Below are 24,317 nucleotides of genomic sequence, written 5' to 3' on the forward strand. Positions count from 1 at the left end.
GATTTTAAATATTAATTGAGACCTACTATTCAGTACAATGTTTATTTGTTTAATTTTAAGCTTATTTGTATTTTAAATGCTCTGTACAGTTAGTGAATTGCATGCGGGGCAAAGTGAAATAGTTCATTTCATTTAGTTATTCAATCTTTTAAATACCTTAAGTATTCATTTATTAATTATTTCATTTACATTCCTTCATTTAATAATTCCTTTTTTTGTTCATTCATTCATTTAGTTTCGTATTCATTCATTATTTTATTCACTCATTTATTTTTTCTCATCTATTCACTTATTTATCAGTGTTTATTCGTTTATTGCTTTATTTCCTTTTCATTTATTTATTCATTCTTTTATTTACTCATTTATTTGATCAAAAATATGCTTAGTTAATTGAATAGAAAATATTTCTTTAGAAAAAAATCTTATTTTTCACTTTCCCTCATGAAAAAAAATAAGTGAAAAATTTCTACCTTTTTTTGGTGGTACAATTTATATATTGTTTTTTCTTTATTTACTGTAATTTTCAGAACAAATTTTCTGTGTATTCATATAGACAAATGGAAGTAATCTCAACCATTTCACTTTGCCCCACATTCCCCTACAAAAACAGTTTCGAAAGCAGTTTCAACGAGATATACCAACCAAACTAACAGTTATTCGCTTAAAAAACAAAGTTTAAGGAAGAAAGAAGAGTTAAGAATGTTAATCAGAACCATTTCGGATGATTATAATCATCTACACCCTCACTCAATAAAGGAAAACCATTGAAATGCTCTTTCAATCTCCTAGATAATCTGTATGGCAAGTGGATCGTGACAGTCGATATTTTGAAGCGTGCCAAATGAAAAAGTTTTATTCTTAGGTTTATGTACAATTTTAATGAAGATGATCTTGACCGGAAAATTGAATGTTCGAATGAAAATTGAATGAGTTGAAGTAAGCAAAGTTTTCATTAGACGAGCAATTATCATGCAACCCCCTCCTCCCTGCGATCTCTGGATTTACTACCAATGATATTTTTTCTGTTGGCGCATATCACGGCGCAATGTTCGCAGCACAAAACCAGCTACAGTTATTTACTTCAGAGAAGCCATTGAGAGGGAATGTGCTCAGATGCGTTTTGGATTTCATCGGTCAGTGTTATCAGCTGGGCCTGGACCACAATGGCTAGCTATTTGAACACGTTTTTTAAATGGCTAGTTTCTACATTGGTATTTTCATTTTTGAAACTTTTCTGCATTTTATAATTGTTTATGTTATAGTCATTTAAAGAGCATGTACATTTTTGGGACGCTCTGTAGATAAGTTTTGTGCATAAAATTTAGAGTTTCTTTGTAGATTTCTAGATGTTAATTTTATTGTATCGTTAACTTCTTTACTCCGAGGTTTTGCAAATCAATTTAATGAAGTTTCTCTCTTTTTAACTACACATATTTATTTTTAAAGTTTGAGAGATCATAAGAGATATTTTTCTCTTGATATGATTTCTGTCGATAGCAAAAAGACTGTTTGATTTTGTGGTAACCAAATTTACGAATTGTTTTTGCCGCTGTTTCATTTTTACTTTCTTCTATATCTAATACATAGAAGAAAGTATTGGATTCGTGAAAATTTTCGAATTTCGAATTTTGACGGATTCGAACGTTTTGAGGTGTGCTGAGTCCATTTCGACTATTTTTGGAAAATGTCTGTCTGTCTGTGTGTGTGTATGTATGTGTGTGTGTATGTGTGTGTGTATGTGTGTGTGTGTGTCACGTCTGTGTGTGACCAGTTTTTTGTGGCTGCTCTACAGCAAAAACTACCGCATGAAATCGAACGAAATTTGGTACACATATGTGCCCCCATGTGAACTTGTGCCCATTGTTTTTTGGCGCGAATTTCTCCAAGGGGGGGGGAGCAATGGGACGTTTTTTGAGTTACGCGTGCTTGCTATTCCTCAGAAAGTAACTGGCGGAATCAGACAAAATTTGGTCCATATGTTGCCATTAACAGGAACAGGTGCTGATTCAATTTTGGTGTCAATAACTCAAACGGGGGTTGAGCTATAGAACGTTTATTGTCGTCAATTGTGACTGCTGTATCTCAAGAAATAATGAACAGAATGAAAGAAAAATTTATCGGCAAGTAGTCCTTAGTGGGTATAAGAGCTGATTTTATTTTGGTGTCAACAGCTAAAAAGGGGGTTTCGCAATCGCCCGTTCTTTTTTTCCATTGTGAGTGCCCTATCTCAAGAAGTAATGCTACGTTCTGGTTGAAATTTGGAATATATGTGAATCCATATGTAAACAGGCTTTGGTTCAATTTTGACGCCAATCGCTCCAAGAGGTGTTGATTTTTTTTTTTTTTTGAATAAAAATAGCTTTATTAATGCAACAATAAGAAAGATAAATCGTAATAGATTGTCGTCTGCGTATTTCTCGTGATTTTAACTGAATGGAAATGATCGGAAATATTATCTCAATGATTTAAAATTTTTAACTGTTGCCATCTTATGTTTGTTAACAAATAAAATATTTGTAATTAATTCAAGCAAGGCTTTTAAAATAACTTTCAATTTTCGCTCTTTGCTTTGCTTTTGCAATAATTCAGACATTGGGATGGTCGTCAAGTTTTTGCATGTGTAATTTTGTTTTTGTTGGGAATATTGCTTCCTCGTCAAGCATGGGGAGGGATCAGAAAAAAAAAGAAAAATATAGAAGAAAGTTTCGTGATGGCCACAACATACTAGTTTCGTAAAGATATATATAAACTAACTCTTCCTAAAGATAATATTTTATGTTTTAATTTCCAATGGCCAGCCACAAATGTTGCAGAGGGCTAAAAAGTTCTTTGGTATGAAAGTCTATGAATGGTAGAACTAAGAAAAAGAAGGTCGAAGTCATTGCCTTAAGAACGATCTTGCCTCCCAATATTTTGACTCCTCTGCAAGGCCACAAAGAGCCCACAACGGAGCAGTAGCTTCCTATCCATTATCTTTGTCTAGAGTTACAAAGTGTACAAAGTATGATCGTTTGCGTTGCATATTATCTTACTACAACTAAAAGTTTGATTAACACCCAGGGCCTGATTTAGAAATTTTCGGACAATAAGCCAGAAACATATCTGTGAGGACCCGCTTGAAAATTACGATCAAAGAAAGTGCTGTAAAGTTGCAACTGTACTTCATGTCATTGCATATGCTATAGACTAGGAGTCAGGAGTACATACACGAAATACTAGATTACAACAAATGGTTGTTTTGATGTCAAAAGACGCATTAATGTACATTTTGTACTTCGCTGTTAAATTTAAACATTATGATTAGCAAATTTGCAAATTTAACTAGATTTTGAAGAACTATTCTTTTTTTTGGGGGGGGGGGGGGGGAGGGGGAGGCTAAAAGTTAGGAGGCTCCTAAGCATCTTGGACAGTGTCCGATCAACCTCTGAAGTTGGAAAAAACTGAGTCCCATGCTGATGTCCCCACTTTTTGCACTGAGAAAAATGAAGTGCTCAAAATTGAGTACATTCATGCTTTCAAATTTTCTTGAAAACTTTTGTTTTAAATATGAGTACTCATGTTCTTAAATAGTGTGCTGAATTATTTCATACTAAAAAATAAGTACATAACTCGGTTAATACTCAATTTTGAAATTATTACATATTCAAAAGTGAGCACAAATGCCTCAAAAATGAGTATATGTAGATTTGAGTATTTGATGAGTATTTGAATGTTTCAAGTTTGAGTACGACATAGTCGGAGCCATTTTGACTACGCGATATGTTCAAATTTGAATACGTTTTCGTCATTTTTGAATTTGTTGTTTTTAGAGTGTGGGATTTTTAAAAAACGCTAGACGCATTGAAAAAAACTCAATAATACTGCAATATTATTTCTATTAGTGACTCAGCAGAATTCAGAAAAAAGTTTATTCTTTTCCTCCCACGGACATGTAGAAGTTGGATACGTTATATACGGCTGCATTGCAGTTCTATAGTTAGGTTTTTTAATCAGATTTACCGCATCATAAAATTAATAAAATGTTATAAAAGTACATTAAAAAATAGTTGGGATATATATATATATAACATTTTATGAAATTTATCAGTATATTTTTAATTCTTCTAAAATTTCTTATTGGACAAGTTTTAATCTCAAAACCGTGTTGTACAAGTACCGTGTAATACGGGGGACGCCTGCATACTAGTCTCACACTTCAAGAAGCAAAAAGATGTTTCCGTAAGGACTCTTCCATTGATACAATTTGAAGGTTACAAACATTGGCACGCAAAATACATAACAAGCACCAATTGTTATTCCTCACGCAATCTGACGTCGATTTTAACACTTTCAGTAGGATTTGGTACGAATTTGATCAGATACTGAGCAGAATAACTGAAATTTGACTCTCTTTCCGAAAAGTCCTATGACGACAAGACAAAGAAAGCTGACGTTGTTGCCACATTTCGCTTAGGGTGCTCGTAGACATGCCAGAGAGGGTTTCTCACTCCCCGGGGGCCCAGGGAGATCCTCAGAACCAGAACAGGTGGGACATTCTGGGTTTTTAGGTTGCACGTGACTTCTACCTGTTTCGAAAGTTGACAGGTCCAGGGGAAAGAACTTTCGCTTTCGATCGTTTTTCCACTCATGAATCATTGTTCGTCTTGACATTGGCTGGTGTCTTCTTCGCCTGTTCTTTGTTTTATGCGGAGGCTTTTCTTGGGGAAGTCTTGGAGGTTGCGCGAAACAATCTGTATATAGCTCATTGTTTTAATGTTTCTTGGCGCGTAATCCTGTCTCGTGTTTCTTTTTGTTGAAGAAAAAGTTTCGGAAATAGGAGGAAAACATTGGTGATGATAAATTGCCTTAAATTTATGACCATTTCACTCAGAAAAGACGTGTTTAGAAAGCTAATTGGTAAATTTATTTCATATAATGTAGCAGTCGGCATCTGCCGGATTGCAAAAAGCCAAAAACTGAACCGCCGAAAATATTTTGAAAGAAAAAAAAAATACGCAAATAAATTATTTAAAAATATTTTTATGTTGGCTACAATAGTTTTAGGCGCTACTTTAATTACCATTTCTAGTACTTTAGAAATAATTGCATAACTCATTAATGGCTAGTGTAGAATTCGAGTGTTTTTTCTGGATCACGATAAAAAGTGTCTGTACCTCAACTAAAATTACTTTGAGACCCCTGATAAAATGACTTCTTGAACAACAGTCAATAAATACGAGCAATATGTAAGTCTAGCCATAACTCGAATTAATTGTTGCTTGTATCTCTTCAGTTTTGCATCAAATACATCATATTATGGGAATGGTTGAGATACAATTTATAAACGAAGAGAGGGTCTATTGGATATTATTGTTGTGAGTTAAATTTATCCGATAATTATTGTCTGCATAAAAGATTTCCTGGTGACACTTTTGGAGATATCACTTGACCTCTGACTCTGATTTAAAATATAGGATTCTTTTGAGCAGTAATACTTCACAAAATTTTCGCATCTTGATAGAGCTCGTCTGGCTGTGCTCTTCATGTTCTTGAAAATATAAATTGATTTATCAATATTGCCTTTGTTTCCAATATTCTATGACTGACGTTCACTCTTTTTAGTCTCTTTATGATTGGTAGATAACGAGTCACTAGCTCCAATACCATTGCGTGACCAATGAAATTCATGAAAGCTAAACTATTGAGCAAATACATAGTGCACCTTGTAATAAATAATATTAACTGTCTTTCTTCTTTTTTTCTTTTTTTATGCTTGAAATTATTTCTATTTATTTTTAACTAATGTTTAACTTTAAGCGCTAATATATGGTAGTTCTGAATGATTATTTTTAAAATCATATCCACAAGTAACTCAAGAGTTTAGCGAACCAAAGACAGATAAATGAATTCATTTGGAATGGGTGTTACATTTTCATTTTATCTACTATGAAAAAAAAACTTTTTTTTTAAGTAATACAATTCTTTTTTAAAACAAATGTAGAAAACAAATGATGCGATGTTTACGAGATGTCCGGGTAATGTATTTCTCATCTATTAATAGAATTTACATAAATTTTAATTGATGAATTATAAATACAGTTTGGATAAATTTGAATTATATTGGGTCAAAAACTCCCTCTAGTAGGGACTTATGATGCACTATCCTAACTCTGGGAAAACTATTTTTAAAATATTAATCCAAAATTGTAATTAAAAAAAAAGAAAAACACTTATTTATCATTTGTGCTACACATAATTTTCAAATCAATATCTTCCTGTTGTTTTAGTGATATGTTTTGGAAGATTATTACCGGAACTTACTGCTTCCCTTTCCCTCCTATATCCTTAAATGACGGATACGCCTGCTATTCATAAATGAAAGAATTTTCAGGATGCATAGGTAATGAGCGTGAAAACTAATACAGAAACAAAACAACTACATTTAAAGGACAAGATAATAAATGTGCCAAATAATATTTGTGTAAAAAAAATATGTATCTAAGAACTGAACTTCTATGACCCACAGTTTTCGGGGAAAATGCGAGAGAAAAGTATGAGTAATATTCGATGTAAGAGGGGGAAAATCCTTTAATAGAGCCATGACTGTCTGCATTTGCATAAATTGACAAAAGAAAATGCTCAAAATATCCATAGCTCATATCAAAACGTGCATGTACCGTCATGAAATGGCTGATTGCAGTCTTTTTTTTTTCTCTCACACGGGATATGAATTCGTATCAAAGTTTCTCTCATAGTTTTCTGGGAGTACATGGGTTATAGAGATTCATTTCTTTCGTAATTTTTTTATGCACTTCAACCGCGGAATCTGTCGTTGTAAAGTGTTTTTGACCTTGATATATATATATATATATATATATATATATATATATATATATATATATATATATATATATATATATATATATATATATATATATATATATATATATATATATATATATATATATATATATATATATATATATATATATATATATATATATATTAGGGTGCATCATTTGCCCAACTAGTCTAAAATTGTTTTGTCCCTAATTTAAAAATGTTCTCATACCACTAGATAGTATTAATGTGAATTTTTATGAAAATCAAAATTGATTTAGGTATCCCACCTCAAGCAAGAAGTTTCTTTTTTAAGGTAAATGAACAATTATAACATCAAAAGTGACTCAAAGTGTAATAATGGGAAATCATTTTTAAATTACTTAATTTACATTGTACTTGTGTTAACTTCTCAACTGTTACCATTTTTTCAGTAACTTTCTATAACATCTTTTGTAACTGTAAGTTTAGATTCACTATTTGTTTTCAACTTTCTACCATTTTCTTCTATCATACAACTGCTAATGCTAGTTATTTACGTTTTCTTCTTGTTATTCTATGCATATGTGTTGTAAACCACTTAAATAAGTTGATCTATTCTGTTTTAATTCATAAGATCCGTGAATTTTTGAAAGTAACATATTTTGAAATCTTTCAATAAACATGAGTAAATCAGCTGTTGTTGAATCAGTGACATTTTCTCCCCAAGCAAAGCTTTGTTCATCTGTACAAAAGGTAAAAGTCAAAACCAGACAATCTTCAATGGTATTTGGACTTGGAACAACTCAAGAGGACTCGGAATTTAAGAGCTCACGTTTACCCACTAGCTTGCAAGTGCTTCGCTGCTTGATGTATCTGAGAAAGGTGCCGATCAGAATCTTACTAAATGGGAGTCTTCAAAACTTGTCTTGTCAAAAATATCTGATTTATATGCAAAAGCAAACATTCCAATGACTACTAAACGTAAATCCTGTGAGAAAATACTAACACTTCATGAAAACAACACAGCAATTCCTCTTCAAAGAAGAAATACAGCAAATTCCATTAATAAAGTAAAGAAAATGGAAGAAGAATTAGCTAAAACATTTTCATTATGGCCTAAAAATGTAGAATACCTTATAAAAAATCCAGAAGATTTAGCTTTTCTTCAATCTATGAAAAGTGATCATCTAACAAACTTTGGCTCACTCGATAAAATATTACACCAAAACCTTAAGTGTCAGGAAATGCGTGAAATATCAAAAGCAGCATTTTGTGAAAAAATAGCCAAGGAAACAAGGAACTTCAATACAAGTTTTAATTCAGCTATTATTGATGAAATTGAAAGAGATGAAAATAGTGATACAAGTGAAGAGACAGATTTATAATGCTCATAATACCAGAAATCATCATCGTACAACACGAACTGGTTCATATGCTTTTATTCCGCATGATACTATAAAACGACCTGATGTTATATCATTAGCAACACGTTTAAAATGACACCAGCACAGCAAGCTTCATATACTAAAATTTTAATAGCAGAAGCTGGTGGTGAATCATCCAAAATTTCAGCATCATATGCAACAACAGACAGAGCAAGACAATCAAGTGTCAGAGACATAGTCAAAGCTTGTAAGGAGCAATGGAATGGTTTTGATTTTGCAACTTTGCACTGGGATTCTTAACTCTTACCAACTTTAACAAATCAAAATATTGCAGAAGAAAGGCTTGCAGTTATAGTGGGTAATTCATATGAAGTTAATCTTCTTGGTGTACCAGTATATCCAATAGGAACAGACAAAAAAAAAAAAAACCGGAGTTTTCATTGCTAATTTAACAACTAATTTGCTAAATTCATGGAACTGTTCTGACTCAATAGTTAATATGTCGTTTGTCACAACTGCATCTAATACAGGACATATAATTGCAGCATGTGTAGCTATTCAACAGCGTTTGGGTAAAGCTCTCCTGTGGTCAGCTAGCCGTCACCACATTGGAGAAATTATATTGTCACATGTGTTTGACGATTTAAAAATTGAAGCATCGAAGTCACCAGACATATTTGTTTAAAAGATTTCGCAAACATTATACATTACTGCAGTTTGTGGAAGAGAGTGACGCTGCTATACCTATAAATTTATCCAAATTTGATGACAGTTCATTCAGTGAGTCCGCAAGAATTGACGAGTGCAAAAACAATGTTATCAAATTAGCTAAATCAAATGTTGTGTTTTGCAGAGGTGACTACTTAGAATTTGTTCAACTTTGCTTTTTATTCTCAGTAAACCATCCAAATGAGATAACTGCAGCAGACTTTAAATGTCCAGCAGCTTTATATAAAGCAGATGGCAAAATTAATTTATTCAATCAAAATTTGCTTATTTCAACACCAAATCCAAGAACTACCAACTGGAACAATAGCTACGCATCAACAAGTTTTAAAATTTAGAAATTTTGTTAATTTTGTCACTTTGGTATATAGTTCATGGTGGATGATGTGCACTTTTGTCTTCGATGCACCGTGGAATGACTCGCAATTCTTTCATTTACTTATAAAATATAGTATTATTAATTCAGAAATTTCTGAAAGTGCAATTAATGCTTTTAAAAATCACCTGACAGAATAAATTGTACCTCTTGCACTATGGAATGATAAAGTGCCTGAAGCAGACCGACGTGCTCTTGCTGAAAGTATATTAGCCATCAGACCAGCTATCCTTTCTAATACAAAACACAGATTTGGTATGGGATTTGGAAAACCAGTTTCCAACAGAAATTCATTTTTCACCAACATTGTCTGATTTTGTTGGCATTGATTCCTGGTTTTTATTTTTAATTTTGAAGTTAGATTCAGAACTCAATGTAATATTATGAAATATACAATAAATTGGCTTCAATAAATCAAATAATATTTATCAACAATTAAATAAATGCAAAAAATTGCTTAATGTGTTATTTTTCTGAGTTTTCATAACTTTCAATTGTCAGGTGGCACACATAGATATTGTTCAAAGTGGGAAATATTTCACACAAATTATTAATTTTGTATGTAGAACAAAAGTAGCTTAGGGACAAAGCATTTGTAAACGAAAAAAAAATTGATGGGGCGGATGATGCACCCTAATATATATATATATATATATGTTCCAATATCAATACGGAAGAAAATTCTTATGAAGCACATATTTTAGTTCTTCAATGTACTATACAAAATAAAACGTGAATACAAAAAGAAAAGAGAGATAAAAAGAGGAAGGATTGAAAATATTCTATGAGCTCTTTGAGAGAAATTTTAAAAGAAATCAAAAATAGGTTAACATTTTATTCTACCTGTAACACATTTACTAATAAGAAAAAATAAAGAACCTGAGATAGAATATTTCTCTTTATCTGAGAGTAATCCTTTGAAATAAAATTCCAAATAAGGGAAAACCTCTTGTACGATCAGTCCATATGTACGTACAATAGTGTTAGTTTTTCGTACAATACACATACAATAGTAAATCAGATGAACTTTTCATAAAAATACCTTCCCACCAAAAACATAACAGACAGAAGTTATTTTTCTTCGCTTTCACTAACGACTAGCACCCTGTTTGAATTTCATAAAATCTACGATCTTCAACACATTAAATTACTGTAAATGCAAATAGCTTTAAAATATCATTATAAGTCGCTTTCATTAACTACTAGTACACTGTTTGAATTTCATAAAATCTACGATCTTCAACACATTAAATTACTGTAAATGCAAACAGCTTTAAAATATCATTATAAGTCGCTTTCACTAGCTACTAGCACCCTTTTTGAATTTCATAAAATCTACGATCTTCAACACATTAAATTACTGTAAATGCAAATAGCTTTAAAATATCATTATAAGTCGCTTTTACTAACTACTAGCACCCTGTTTGAATTTCATAAAATCTACGATCTTCAACACATTAAATTACTGTAATGCAAATAGCTTTAAAATATCATTATAAGTCGCTTTCACTAACGACTAGCACCCTGTTTGAATTTCATAAAATCTACGATCTGCAACGCATTAAATTACTGTAAATGCAAATAGCTTTAAAATATCATTATAAGTCGCTTTCACTAACTACTACTACCCTGTTTGAATTTCATAAAATCTACGATCTTCAACGCATTAAATTACTGTAAATGCAAATAGCTTTAAAATACCGTTATAAGTCGCTTTCACTAACTACTAGTACCCTGTTTGAATTTCATAAAATCTACGATCTGCAACGCATTAAATTACTGTAAATGCAAATAGCTTTAAAATATCATTATAAGTCGCTTTCACTAACTACTAGTACCCTGTTTGAATTTCATAAAATCTACGATCTTCAACGCATTAAATTACTGTAAATGCAAATAGCTTTAAAATACCGTTATAAGTCGGTATTTCCTTGCCTCAGGAGGGATATTTTTATTATTTTTTTCCCGTCTCACTAATTGAAAGAACAAAAAAATTTCTCTGCCTTTTCAAAACATACGTCTTTAATGACATTACATAACTTAAAACTTTTTACCATCATCTTGTTTTACGTTTTCCCACAATTTTTTTTTTTATTTTGTTATTTCATACAATAGTTATTTATTGTTATGACGCGAAATAATAGTTATGTTATTACTCATTGTCTTCTAATTTGAGAAAACAATATGACAGTGACAAATCTGCTTTCGAAGTTTAATTGTAAAGATTAAAGATTAATTTATAACCTAAAAGATACTAAGTACTTGATTGCTTTTTCCTCCTTTGTAAGAAACTGAATTTGAAAAATAAGTTATTTTAATATATTTCATACATTGTTTTTGATTTAAAATGTTTGGAATTTTGTAACAGGGTGTAAGTGTGAGCATGTACAAATTGCGTGGTCTTGAGTAGTCGTTAAGAAGTGTTCAAGGTGAATTGTTTTTAGTTCAGTTGTAATGAGGTTCATTGTGAGATGAAACACTGAAGTTACGATACATCCGCCATCTTGGGGCTAAATGGCGCTTTCTTTCTATGTATGCTATGATAAAGTATCGTGTTTCGATTTTTGATTGCGGTGCTTCTTGATTGTGAGTTTTTATGAAGTTAATAAGAAACTACAATCAAAACGCAAAACACGCTTCTTCGCCATAGCAGACATAGAAAGAAAGCGGCGTTTAGCCCTAGGATGGTAGACGTGGGCTATGATGAAGTATCGTGTTTTCATTCTTAACCAGGGTTGGCCGGATTGGACCCAATTGGGTTGGACCCAATGGGTTTTTTTGAAAAAACCCATTTAAAAAAACCCATTATTTAGCCCACTTTTGGGTTTTTTTAAATTTTTTGAGAAGTTTTTAAAAAAAGTAATTAATTTAAATACTTTTACAATTTAAACTTCTATTTTATTTGTTCTTCACCACAGACAATGGACATAAAAAATGAATTTTGAACTTTAATAGTATTTCTTAACTCTTAACAGCATTAAAAATACCTTCAAAGATTGAACAAATATATATTTAACTTTTATCTTTAACTGGTCAATAAATAACTCAAATTATCTTGACTAAGTCCTGTCACGTCTGGTTTTCTCAATATTTGTAGATTGTACAGAGGAAACTACTCTAGCTGAAAGGCGTTCAGGTGAATTATTTTGCGCAACCCGACACGTCACAAATTTCGAATTAACAAGTTATATTTTGTTAGAAATTAACAGGTTTTACAAATGATCGGACAGAAAACAAAATAGGATGTACAGTATTTTCATTATCTTACAAAAAAGTTTAATATTTCTTAATCTGTACACAGAAATAGAAAAACAGGCAACATAAAATTTAAAGAAATGTCTTGATTAAGCCGGAATTCAGTAAATAGGGATTTAAACTACTTGAGGTTCTACAGTAGTTTTGCATAAAAAAATGAAATTTAATAAAGTAAAATGCAAAAAAAAAAAAAAAAAAAAAGTAGTAATTTAAAACGAACAATAGATTTTATCACTCAAGAAGTAATTTTGCCTTAACTGTTGGTAATCATGGAAACTAAAAAATCTGAAACTTCACCATTCTTGGGTTTCGTCGTCTTTCATACTCTTTTTCAGAAAACGCTGAATTTTAACTAATTTTCCAGCTTTTTTTACCCCAAGACAATTCTCGTGCTTTGTTCATACACTTATGCTACAATATGCTACAAGTACCCTACATTTTCCCTAAAAAAAGACAAAAAAAACCACATTTCTTTTAAAAAACCCAGATTTAGTTGGGTTTTTTTTTGGGTTTTATTTAAAAAAACCCAAAAAACCCTGGGTCCATGGGCTTTTTTAAAAAAACCCGGGTTTTTGCCAACCCTGTTCTTAACTGCGGTGCTTCTTAATTGGGGATTAACATGGAGTTAATAAGAATTCACAATCAAGAAGCAAAACACGTTACTTCATCAGAGCAGACATTGAAAGAAAGCGGCGTTTAGCCCCAGATGGCGGAATTGTGCTTTAATGAAGTGTCGTGTTTTGATTCTTGATTGTGGATTAAAATGGAGTTAATAAGAAGCCACAATTAAGAAACAGAACACGCTGCTTCATCATAGCAGATATAGAAAGAAAGCGGCGTTTTGCCCCAAGATGGCGGACGTGTGCTTTAATGAAGTGTCGTGTTTTGATTCTTGATTGTGGATTAAAATGGAGTTAATAAAAAAACACAATTAAGAAACAGAACACAAGACTTCATCATAGCAGTCATAGAAAAGAGAAAGCGGCGTTTAGCCTCAAGATGGCGGCTGTGTCGATACTTGTTACGATCCAGGGCTTTAGAAACAGTCTGCTTGAGCTTGAGGTTTGTGTATACGATTGCAAATTTTGCTGCGTACTCGTAATAGAGTACAGATGAAAGAAGTTAGGTCAAACGTCGGCTCTAATAGCATTTACTTTATTTATCGTGTACTAGCTGTACCCGACGCGCGTTGCTACGCCAACAAAAAAATACATCATTATACTGATTTTCATGACAATCGGTTGAACGGGGCAGAAGTTGCTACTCTGCAGTGCCACCTGGTGGCGAGTGGCTTCAATGAGCATAATATACACCTTCTCCGTGGAAAAATACATATATATAGCAATTTTCATAATAATCGGTCCAGGTATCAAGTGAAATTTTGTACTCACGCAGTTTGCAAGATCAATCAATCGCTAAAAATATCAAATAGAAAAAGTTTTTAATCCCCCCGTTGCATGAAAAGCCATAAAACAATAAAGAAAGAATTTATTTGTTCAAACTCAAGAAAAATGGCAACAGCTAACTTCTTATCAATGAGATCTTTCACGCGAATTAATTTCTGCAGCCGATAATTTTATTCGTATTTATCCAATGGATTGTGACTTAAATTGGAATAAAAAAGGAACTATCGATCGGATTTTTTTTGAACTGGTCTATAAACATTCCCAGTACCAAAAATAACAAACGGTGAAAGTTTCAGCGAAATCTGCCGGGTAGTTTTTGAGTTCATGGATGACATACAGACAAACATTCATTTTTATATATATAGATGTGCTGCCTTAAGTGAGTGCGGTAATTAAATGATTTTTTTCGTTTAAACAATGTATGTTATTTATAGATAGAACAATAAGACACCATTTAAGTAGAAAGTTTCTTGATAGCATTGAAAAGAAAAGAAACTTTACACCTTTATTTATGTTCATGCATATTTCGTGTTTGCTTCTCGTCCTTCCCTGCCATACGTTTCCTTGCGGAAGCGCTATTATAGTCACAGGCATAAGATGGTGAACCAATCCAAACATATATTTTTTAATTAATTAAGTATTTTTTAATTATATATCGATATTTAATTTTATCGATCCTTTTGATACCTGTTTTCCTGTTCGTGCCATTTGAAATACATAAATATTTTGTAAAATAGCATAGCTTTAATACGTATTTTCGTTGATTAAATTTTAATGCTTTTTAGTTGACAAAAAAACATGTTTTAAATATATTTCTTGTGAAATTTAAATGTTTAGTTTGTGCTAGATGTTATGTCTTGCGTTTTATATTAATTATAAATCCCGTTGAAAAAATCTAGTATAAGTAGTACCAAAAAGAGATTATTAGTACGGAAACTTTTACGATGAAGTTTCAGAGCTGAACTGCACTGTTTTTCGACTAAAGATGTTAGTTATATTTAAGAAAAAAATTCTTTCTATCAATATATTGGAAAAAAGTCATTTTTGGCATTATCATATTACATAAAGTCAAAAACATACTTCTAGTTCTCCTAACTGTCTTGATATAAATATTATACCTAATATTGTATTAAATTTTATTTATTGTTAGTTTTATCAACTAGTGAAATGCCCATTTTGTTTTAACTCAAAATTATTCGTGAAATATTTATTAATAAAGTTGAATAATACAGTGAATAATATTAGCTGAAAGGAAATAAATTATTTATGAAAAAATTAGTTCGTGCTTTTTTACATAATTTAAAGAAATGTACTAAACATTACAAGCAAAGAGACAGTGAAATTTAGATTTGTTTGAAAGGAGCTTTCGTTCAAAATGAATGATATGAATGATTTTACTTTGGATGGAAATGAATACTGAGGCGTAAGATCTTTTTATTGTTATTAAAGACTTCCTCAGTTTACTGCTTACATAATACCTGTATTTTGCTTACGGTTGCCAAAAAAAAAGATAGAGGAAGTGGTGCAAATGTGGAAACCCTGTTTTCATTTTTGGTGTATCTAGTTTTTTTTAATCAATGAAATTTGTCTAAATTCTGGAAAACACTTCTAAAAAAGATTATAACAATAACCGCTTTTGGTTTTATGCAAAACATTACGTTTACATTGTATTAATAATAATTAATAATGAATTGAATCTTTAACCCGATTTTGAAAATGTGCTGGTAATGTGGAAACATTTGTTTTCTAGATTAAAACACTAACTAAAAAAATCCATACTTAAATGTGTATTTATTATACATAGCAAAACTAATACAAAGGTATTAAGAACTAAACTTTTTTAATAAAAAGTAAAATAAAAAAATAAATAAATAAAATGAAATGTTCACTTGCAAAATTCACAAAGGTAATGATCATTTACACATCCAGCGCACAAAGTATAGCACCAAGACTCACAAACCAAACATCTGATCCAAAGTTCCCCTTGAACATCATTCGAAAAAGCCTCCCCGCAAAAATGCAAATGGCTTACACATTACCAGCATAGCCATATTGAACTATGAAGATAAAACTACGCTATATTTTCAAGCTAGGAATACACTTAATTGTACCAGATTGTAGAGTATTTTTTGCTTAACCAGTAACTGCCTAAGTTCTAAGAAATAGCTTAATGGACTATGTAACTAAACCAACTTTAAAGACTTACCTCAAAAGTTTGAAAAATCAAGAAAAAAACAACAACTTCACTGATAATAAACCACGAGTTGACTACCAACGCTCCTACAGGCTTACTAAACAAAGACAGTAACAAGTTGATGCGTTCACCGCAAAAGTGCAACGCCTCATAAGCCGTACAGGTTATGTTTCCACATTACCAACACGCTTCCACATTTGCACCACTTCCTCAAAAGTGCAACGCCTCATAAGCCGTACAGGTTATGTTTCCACATTACCAACACGCTTCCACATTTGCACCACTTCCTCAAAAGTGCAACGCCTCATAAGCCGTACAGGTTATGTTTCCACATTACCAACACGCTTCCACATTTGCACCACTTCCTCAAAAGTGCAACGCCTCATAAACCGTACAGGTTATGTTTCCACATTACCAACACGCTTCCACATTTGCACCACTTCCTCAAAAGTGCAACGCCTCATAAGCCGTACAGGTTATGTTTCCACATTACCAACACGCTTCCACATTTGCACCACTTCCTCAAAAGTGCAACGCCTGATAAGCCGTACAGGTTATGTTTCCACATTACCAACAAGCTTCCACATTTGCACCACTTCCTCAAAAGTGCAACGCCTCATAAGCCGTACAGGTTATGTTTCCACATTACCAACACGCTTCCACATTTGCACCACTTCCTCTAGTTATTATAAAGTTAAAATACATCCACCTTTTAATTGTTGTCAAAAACAATGAAAAATGATAGTATTGATAAATTAAGTTTTGTTAGTTAATTTAGCAAATTATTTTTAAGACTGAACTTAGGCAGGCATATATTTAAATTTTGGGCATTAAAATTTTCGAATAATGCAGGTTTCGAGCTTTCTTTGGTCCAAGTCAAGTCATTAGTTTAAAAGTGTTTTTAAAAGTTTTTTTTTCACTTATACCCGCTTTGGGCCATCCTCCCCTATGTAATTGCTAGATGACAACGCTAAAAAATTGCAGTTCATCTTAATATCTTTAGAATTAGGTTAATTCTAAATGAGCCAATAAAATTCTAAAATATGAGAGGAGAAATAGGCAGCATACAGCTTGGTACAAATAGCATTTGTATTTCTTCTTCTTTCAATTTTTAATTTAAATTTTATTGGCTGCTTTGGTATTCTTAAATATAGAAATATTAAGATCAACGGCAATTTTTAAGTGTTGTAGTCAGAAATCATACACTTATTTTTTCATTCTTTTTAGCGCGAACCAAGCTTATAGAAATACTATTTATAATTTAAAAAACATTTTTTTACATTTTATTAACGATTGAATTCATAGCAAATATTATTTGGTTTTGATTTTGGTAAAGATTAAAAAGCTTAACCTACCAAAACTATCACCACAACAGAGCAAGCTATGATAAAAGCTTATAAAAAAGACAAAAAAGCTCTTGAATTGAGGCATAAATCGAAGGAAACCTGTAAAACCTGTACTATTGTCAAAGATTGCCAACTTTCAAAAGTTTATTTTCCTCAGTTTTATGCTTGCCTAAGTTCATCTTGAAATTAGTTTGTAAAATTTATTGACTATGAAGTTAACAACGGCTACTAATCATTTCTGTTTGGATTATTTTATAGCCCCCCGCAGGTAGTCCCACTACCAACGAACTACCACCCTACAAACCCGCCCAAGAGGAAGCTATTATAATAAAAGCGTTATAAGAAAGTAAGATTATATTGTTCAAAACTTTTCATTAAAAATATGTCCTTAGATTTAATTGCTTTCCAAGATTCATTGTATCTTAAATCGGGGTTCAAGTCAATCGTATTATTGGTGTTAAGTGAATGATGAAACACCTTTGTTGGATGTCATTCGATTTGATGCATTGCTGTTGGAGCCAAGTCAAAATTCATTCATAAACAAGTATATGATGAAGAAAATGATTTTATACTAATCACTTTAATCGAGAAAAGGCTCAAAGGCCTGGATTATTATCCATAGATGTAGTATAACTAGATGTACAACAACTCTCAATTAATAATAAGTACTAACTCTCAAGTAACCTCTTGGCCAACTTTTTAGAGCATTATGCCATTTTGTGTTTCTGTGGCAACAACTATTTTTTTTAGTTGCAAATGTTATATGTAATTTCATATTTGTCTTCTTCATGTGAAAACATATTTTAAACTACCTAATAAACTAAACGTAATTAATGCAAACCATTGTATGAACATTCAAATTAATTTATATTAATGTTTTAATTTTTTAAATTAAATTAAGAATTTTTATTCTTTTTCAAAATAGATCTAAAGTAGGTAATGGGGTACTCGTGAACACATTATCTGAGGGAACATGTAGACAGTTCCCATATCCTCTCCGTAAAATTAATATTAGTGTAGGGTGTGTGTGTAAATATTTATAATTATTTTTTTTCTACCACCAGTTTGTAAATTTATCGTAAATTATTAGTATTGTTATTACAATTAAATATTTAGGTTTTTATTTTTATTAGTTTTATTATTAAAAAATCTTTCTTACTAAATAGTTGGTCAACAGTTAACCATAATATGACACTTAAAAAGAATAAACTTTTTCATTGAATTAAAAACTCTTGTTTTAAATCTTAATATCATACTCTGTATGAAGCTTAAAAGCAATACATAAAAAGAATAATTTTTGCATATTAAAATATTTTTTGTACTATATAGTGAAAGAAGGCAGAGTTATATGTTTGGGAAAAAATGTTTTCCTGCTAACACTGTTACTGCACGCTTTAAAGTAGCAGAATATAGCAGGGTTGGCAAAAACCCGGGTTTTTTTGAAAAAGCCCATGGACCCAGGGTTTTTTGGGTTTTTTTAAATAAAACCCAAAAAAACCCAACTAAAGCTGGGTTTTTTAAAAGAAATGTGGGTTTTTTTTGTCTTTCTTTAGGGGAAAGGTGGGGTACTCGTAGCATATTGTAGCATAAGTATATGGACAAAGCACAAAAATTGTCTTGATAAAAAAAGCTGGAAAATTCAGCGTTTTCTGAAGAAGGGTATAAAAGACGACAAAATTCAAGAATGGTGAAGTTTCACATTTTTTTAGTTTCTATGATTACCAACAGTTAAGGCAAAGTTACTTCTTGAGTGATAAAATCTATTGTTTATTTGTTCGTTTTTTATTGCGACATTTTTTTTTTTTTTTTTGTATTTTACTTTATTGCATCTCATTTTGTTATGCAAAACTACTGTAGAACCTCAAGTAGTTTAAATCCCTTTTTACTGAATTCCAGCTTAATTAAGACATTTCTTTGAATTTTATGTTGCCTGTTTTTCTATTTCTGTGTACAGAGTAAGAAATATTAAACTTTTTCGTAAGATAATGAAAATACTGTACATCCTATTCCGTTTTCTGTCCGACCATTTGTAAAACCTGTTAATTTCTTAAAAATATACCTTGTTTATTCTAGTTTTGTGACGTGTTGGTTTGCAGAAAATAATTCACATGAGAGCCTTTTAGCTAAAGTAGTATCCTTTGTACAATCTGCAAATACCGAGAAAATCTGACGTGACAGGACTTAGTCAAGATAATTTGAGTTCCTTATTGACCAGTTGAAGGAAAAAGTTAAATATATTTATTTAAAATCTTTGAAGCATTTTTTAATGCCCTTAAGAGTTAAGAAATACTATTAATGTTCAAAATTCATTTTTTATGTCCATTGCCTATTGTGAAGAAGAAATAAAAAAGAAGTTTAAATTGTAAAAGTATTTAAATTAATTATTTTTTAAAAAAAAGTTCTCAGAAAATTTTAAAAAACCCAAAAGTGGGCTAAATAATGGGTTTTTTTAAATGGGTTTTTTCAAAAAAACCCATTGGGTCCAACCCAATTGGGTCCAATCCGGCCAACCCTGGAATATAGGTTACAAACCCCTCAGTTTAATTGTTATGTTTCATATTAAAGTTTTATTGAAATATGATGCTTCTCTGCATTTTTAATTGCCTTCCTATGTGCCCAGACCTGTTTACATATGCCCCCCTTATATGGACACATGTGAGCAATTTAAAACATTTTTCAAGAAAGACCATTAAGGGAGTCTGGGTCACAAAAATCGTAAAATTTTGCAATTTTTTTTAATCATTTAAAAAACTTTTTTTTCTGCTTGAAATGACGTTTGAATCTTGTTTTTATCTTAATTGGAACGAAAGATATAATTATTTTTGTTGCATGCATTCATTTAATATTATTTGTAACTTCAAAACTTTAAACGTGTTTTTCTCCATGATGCAATTTTTCCTGATATTTTGCATTCAAACGCTTATAAGTCAAGAACTGATAAAGATAAAATAATGAAATTTGGAGCATAGCTTTTTGAAACAGTTTACTTTAATTTTTATTCCGAAAATTTGAAAAAAAAAAAAGAAAGAAAAAAGTTTACTGCAAAAAAAAATTGTGATTAAAAAAAAAGCATCCTAGAATTTTTCGAAATTTTCTTCAAATATTTTCTTTTTTTTTATTGAATTAATATTTTTTAAAATGCCGACTAGAAATTAAAGCTTAGATATTTGTGTTTTTTTTTTTTTTTTTTTTTTTTGAAGAAATAATTGAAAATATTTTGAGTTTTAGCAATTTAAAGCAACCCATTTTTAAAAAATAAATAAATTAAATTTAAATTAAAAATTTTTTTTGTTAATATTTATGTTATGATTTTGCTTGTTAAATAGATGGTGAATCAGTGCAAAAACTTTCAAAACTCAAAACTGTTTAATGATATTTTTGTCAAAATGTGTCCCGTACCTACTTAAGTGGAGAAGTATCTCTAAAAAAATCTCAACAAGTTCCATGACTCAAAGAAAAGACTACTTAATCATGGGGACATTTTGCTCTGAGAAATTCATCATATATTTGTTTAAATAAAGAAATGGATAAAGAAAATGTTCACATGTTCACATGTGCCTACCTTTCCACAATGTATAATTGTGTATATGTATATATATATATATATATATATATATATAATAAATATATAGTAAAGTACGTGGTTTCACATACACGGGTAGCACAGAAATAAGTGTATGTAACAACGAAGATAAACAACATTAACAACAACAATAATAAACTTGGAACATTAAAAAATAAACTAAGAACATTAAAATTAATGAAATCATGGGTATTAATCTGCTGCTACGTTTACAAAGAGCTGGAGCAGCTGGCATATTAAATATTCTGCAAGGTTTCTGTGCGGGTCAGTATCATACATGCAGCAAAATTAAAAGTAAAAGTATGTGTATTTGAGTTAACGAATTTATATGTGTAGCTACGTATTAGGCTTAATACAGTAGAAAAATTATAAACCGTTGTATATGCTTATTGTATGGATAAAATGCTACGAATTTAGCTGCAATATTGCGCTGTTTAAATGTAGAATATTTCACATCAATTTTGATCACTATATATATATAATAAGAAATATTAACATTAACTGCATTTTAGACCTGGGCCATTCAAACAATTTAAAGTAAATTAATTTGAATCAAGCTTCACAACTCAGTTCTATAGGCGCCACAGGCAGCACTTTGATACTGGTCGACGATAAATCTAATAGCAATGTAAAATTTGAACAAGGAACGTAAAATTGAATCAAAATCCCAAAACACAGTGGGACCTCATTAGAGGGTTACTCCCCGAGGGTAGGGAAAACAAAAACATGTCAAGGTTTTCTCCCTACCCTCGGGGAGTAACCCCCTGATGAGGCCCCAGGGTGTTTTGGGATTTTGATTTAATTTTACGTTTTTTCTTGTTCAAATTATATAATCTATCTATCTATCTATCTATCTATCTATCTATCTATATATCTATATATATATATATATATATATATATATATATATATATATATATATATATATATATATATATATATATATATATATATATATATATATATATATATATATATATATATATATATATATATATATATATATATATATATATATATATATATATATATATATATATATATATATATAAAGAGAGAGAGAGAGAAAGATAATAGTTAGTACAAATTGAATAAAATTATATTGTTCAAAGTATTTTTTCAAAACACTATGTTCGTTCAATTAGTTAGTATTGATTTTAAAAATTCATTGTCTCTTAAATCAGGATTCAGGTCAATCGTATTATTGGTATCAAGTGAATGATGAAATACCTTTGTTGGGCTTGATTCGGTTTGATGCATGGCTGCTGTTGGTGTAGGGCTTCACCTGTTGGATTCGAATCATCTTCCTGAGAGAACGAGTGGAGAAATAAATCCCTGCTGACAAGATACTTCCGCCAAGCGATATCAAAATGAAACTTTCCTTCCGATTCGCCTTCTTTTGAAACCTCTCGCTCTCCTTTTTGAAAAGGGCCCGCCGAGGGCGCCACCAATCTCAGCTCATTCTCTCAACCGGAAAATGGTAAAACACTCTCTTTTTTTATTATTTTTTTATTCTTCTTCTCTCACTGTGACCATAACCTAAAAAACAGCTGCAGTTTGTTCCTTTTACTTTTGTTTTCAAGGTCTCTCGTGAAATGAATTCGCTGTAAGGTGGTTTGGTGATGGCTTAGAGGAAGCTTGATTGTTTGGGTTTCGGTTTCTTCTTTTTAGCGACTGGGTTGTCTGAGCGAGTGTTCCGCCCTCTCTTACATATCCCACTCAGGAAAAAAAGGAAAGGAAGAAAAAAGTATACGTTCAGAAAATTTAATTAAAAAATGCAAGATTAACTAAAAAACGACCTTGAGACTTGAATTTCTCAAACAAAAGAGAGTTTGAAGAGATGGTAGAAGTAGTTGATCGCGTTTGTTGACTTTGATTTGTTTACAAACTTTTGAAAGTCATGCTTATTGTTTTTTTCGAATGATGAAGAATTTTCGTTTCGTAAATTAATGTTGCGTTTGAGTTTTGTTTTCAGAGTAAATTGGGAGCAACTTGAATCACGACTTGATTAAACTCCGCACACTCTTATTTTTATTAAAATAGTGAAGAACTGATCAGGAAAAACACATTAAATAAATGTACAAATAAATAAATAAAATCATAAGCAAAGTTATCTAAAAAACGGTCTCGAGACTTGAATTTCTCAAATATAGTGACTGTTGTTGAGAGTGAAGAGACGAAAGAAGTAGTTAATCGCGTCTGTTGATGTTAGTTTGTTTACAGATTTTTGAAGGGCTTTATATTCCTTTCTGATTTAAATCTAAATTATAAAATAAGTAATCTAATGTACTTTTTGATTTTTTTTTATTAAACGTTGCCATTGAGTTTTCCAATGAATTTAATAAAGATATACAAATAAATAAGTAAAAGCGCAAGTAATATTATCTAAAAAACGGTGTCTTGAGGCTTGAATTTCCCAACCAAGTGACTGCTGTTGAGAGCGAAGAGATAGTAGAAATAGTGTGTTTGTTGACATTTATTTGTTTACAAACTTTTGATAGGCATGCTCATGTTTTTCCGGATAATAAAGACTTCTCGTTTTATTAATAATGTTGAGTTTGAGGCAGTATAGATTTTTTAAGGGCATTTATATTTTTTTATGATTTAAGTCTAAGTGAATAAAAGAGTTGTTTTATAAATAAATGTTTCCATTGAGTTTTATAATCATTCAGAAGAAATTAAAGGAAATTGCAATCTAACTCGAATTTCAACGGATTTCTCAGACAAGTAATTTATCAAAATATTGAATAAAATAATCCTCAGAAATAAAATTTAGAGAAAAGGAAAATAAATTGATTAAATTAAATTGAACTTATGTAACATCATTTAAAAAATATTCTTGAGCCTTTACTTTCTCAACAGAGTGCCATTTGTTGAAAGTGTGTTTGTTGACTTTTTTTTTTAAAGATTTTGAACGATGTATTCATATTTGTTTCTTATTTTAATGAATTTGCAGTTTTAACAAATATTACGTTTTAATTTTTTTACTAATTCAAAAGAAACTGAGAGGAATTTGAACAACGATTAGGTCAGGCGGCTCCTCAAGCTATTAATTTTATCAAAATATTTTATCAAAATATTGAAGTAATGATCTTCAGGAAAAACAGTCGGGAAAATAAATAATAATGTAACTAAAATCTCTCTTTAAAAAATGGCCCTGAAATTTGAGTTTCTCAACCAAGTTAGTAGTAAGTTAAAGTTTTAAGTATAAGTAGTAAGTAAAGTGAAGGTGTAAGTAGTATAGT

At 30.9% G+C, this 24,317-nt stretch overlaps 1 protein-coding gene across 1 annotated transcript in view; it reads right to left on the reverse strand.

Annotated features, from left to right (window-relative positions):
• LOC129229492 (acetoacetyl-CoA synthetase-like) overlaps nucleotides 1–22,537 on the reverse strand; it is an 83,067-nt gene extending 60,530 nt beyond the window's left edge. The window contains exon 1 of the mRNA XM_054863810.1: nucleotides 22,303–22,537. Coding sequence (XP_054719785.1) covers nucleotides 22,303–22,375 — 73 coding nt within the window. The 5' untranslated portion in view covers nucleotides 22,376–22,537. The remainder of the gene's footprint in view (nucleotides 1–22,302) is intronic.
• Between the last annotated feature and the right edge of the window lie 1,780 nt (nucleotides 22,538–24,317).

The sequence above is a fragment of the Uloborus diversus genome, chromosome 9, assembly GCF_026930045.1.
Source record: "Uloborus diversus isolate 005 chromosome 9, Udiv.v.3.1, whole genome shotgun sequence".
Classification (NCBI taxonomy): domain Eukaryota; kingdom Metazoa; phylum Arthropoda; class Arachnida; order Araneae; family Uloboridae; genus Uloborus; species Uloborus diversus.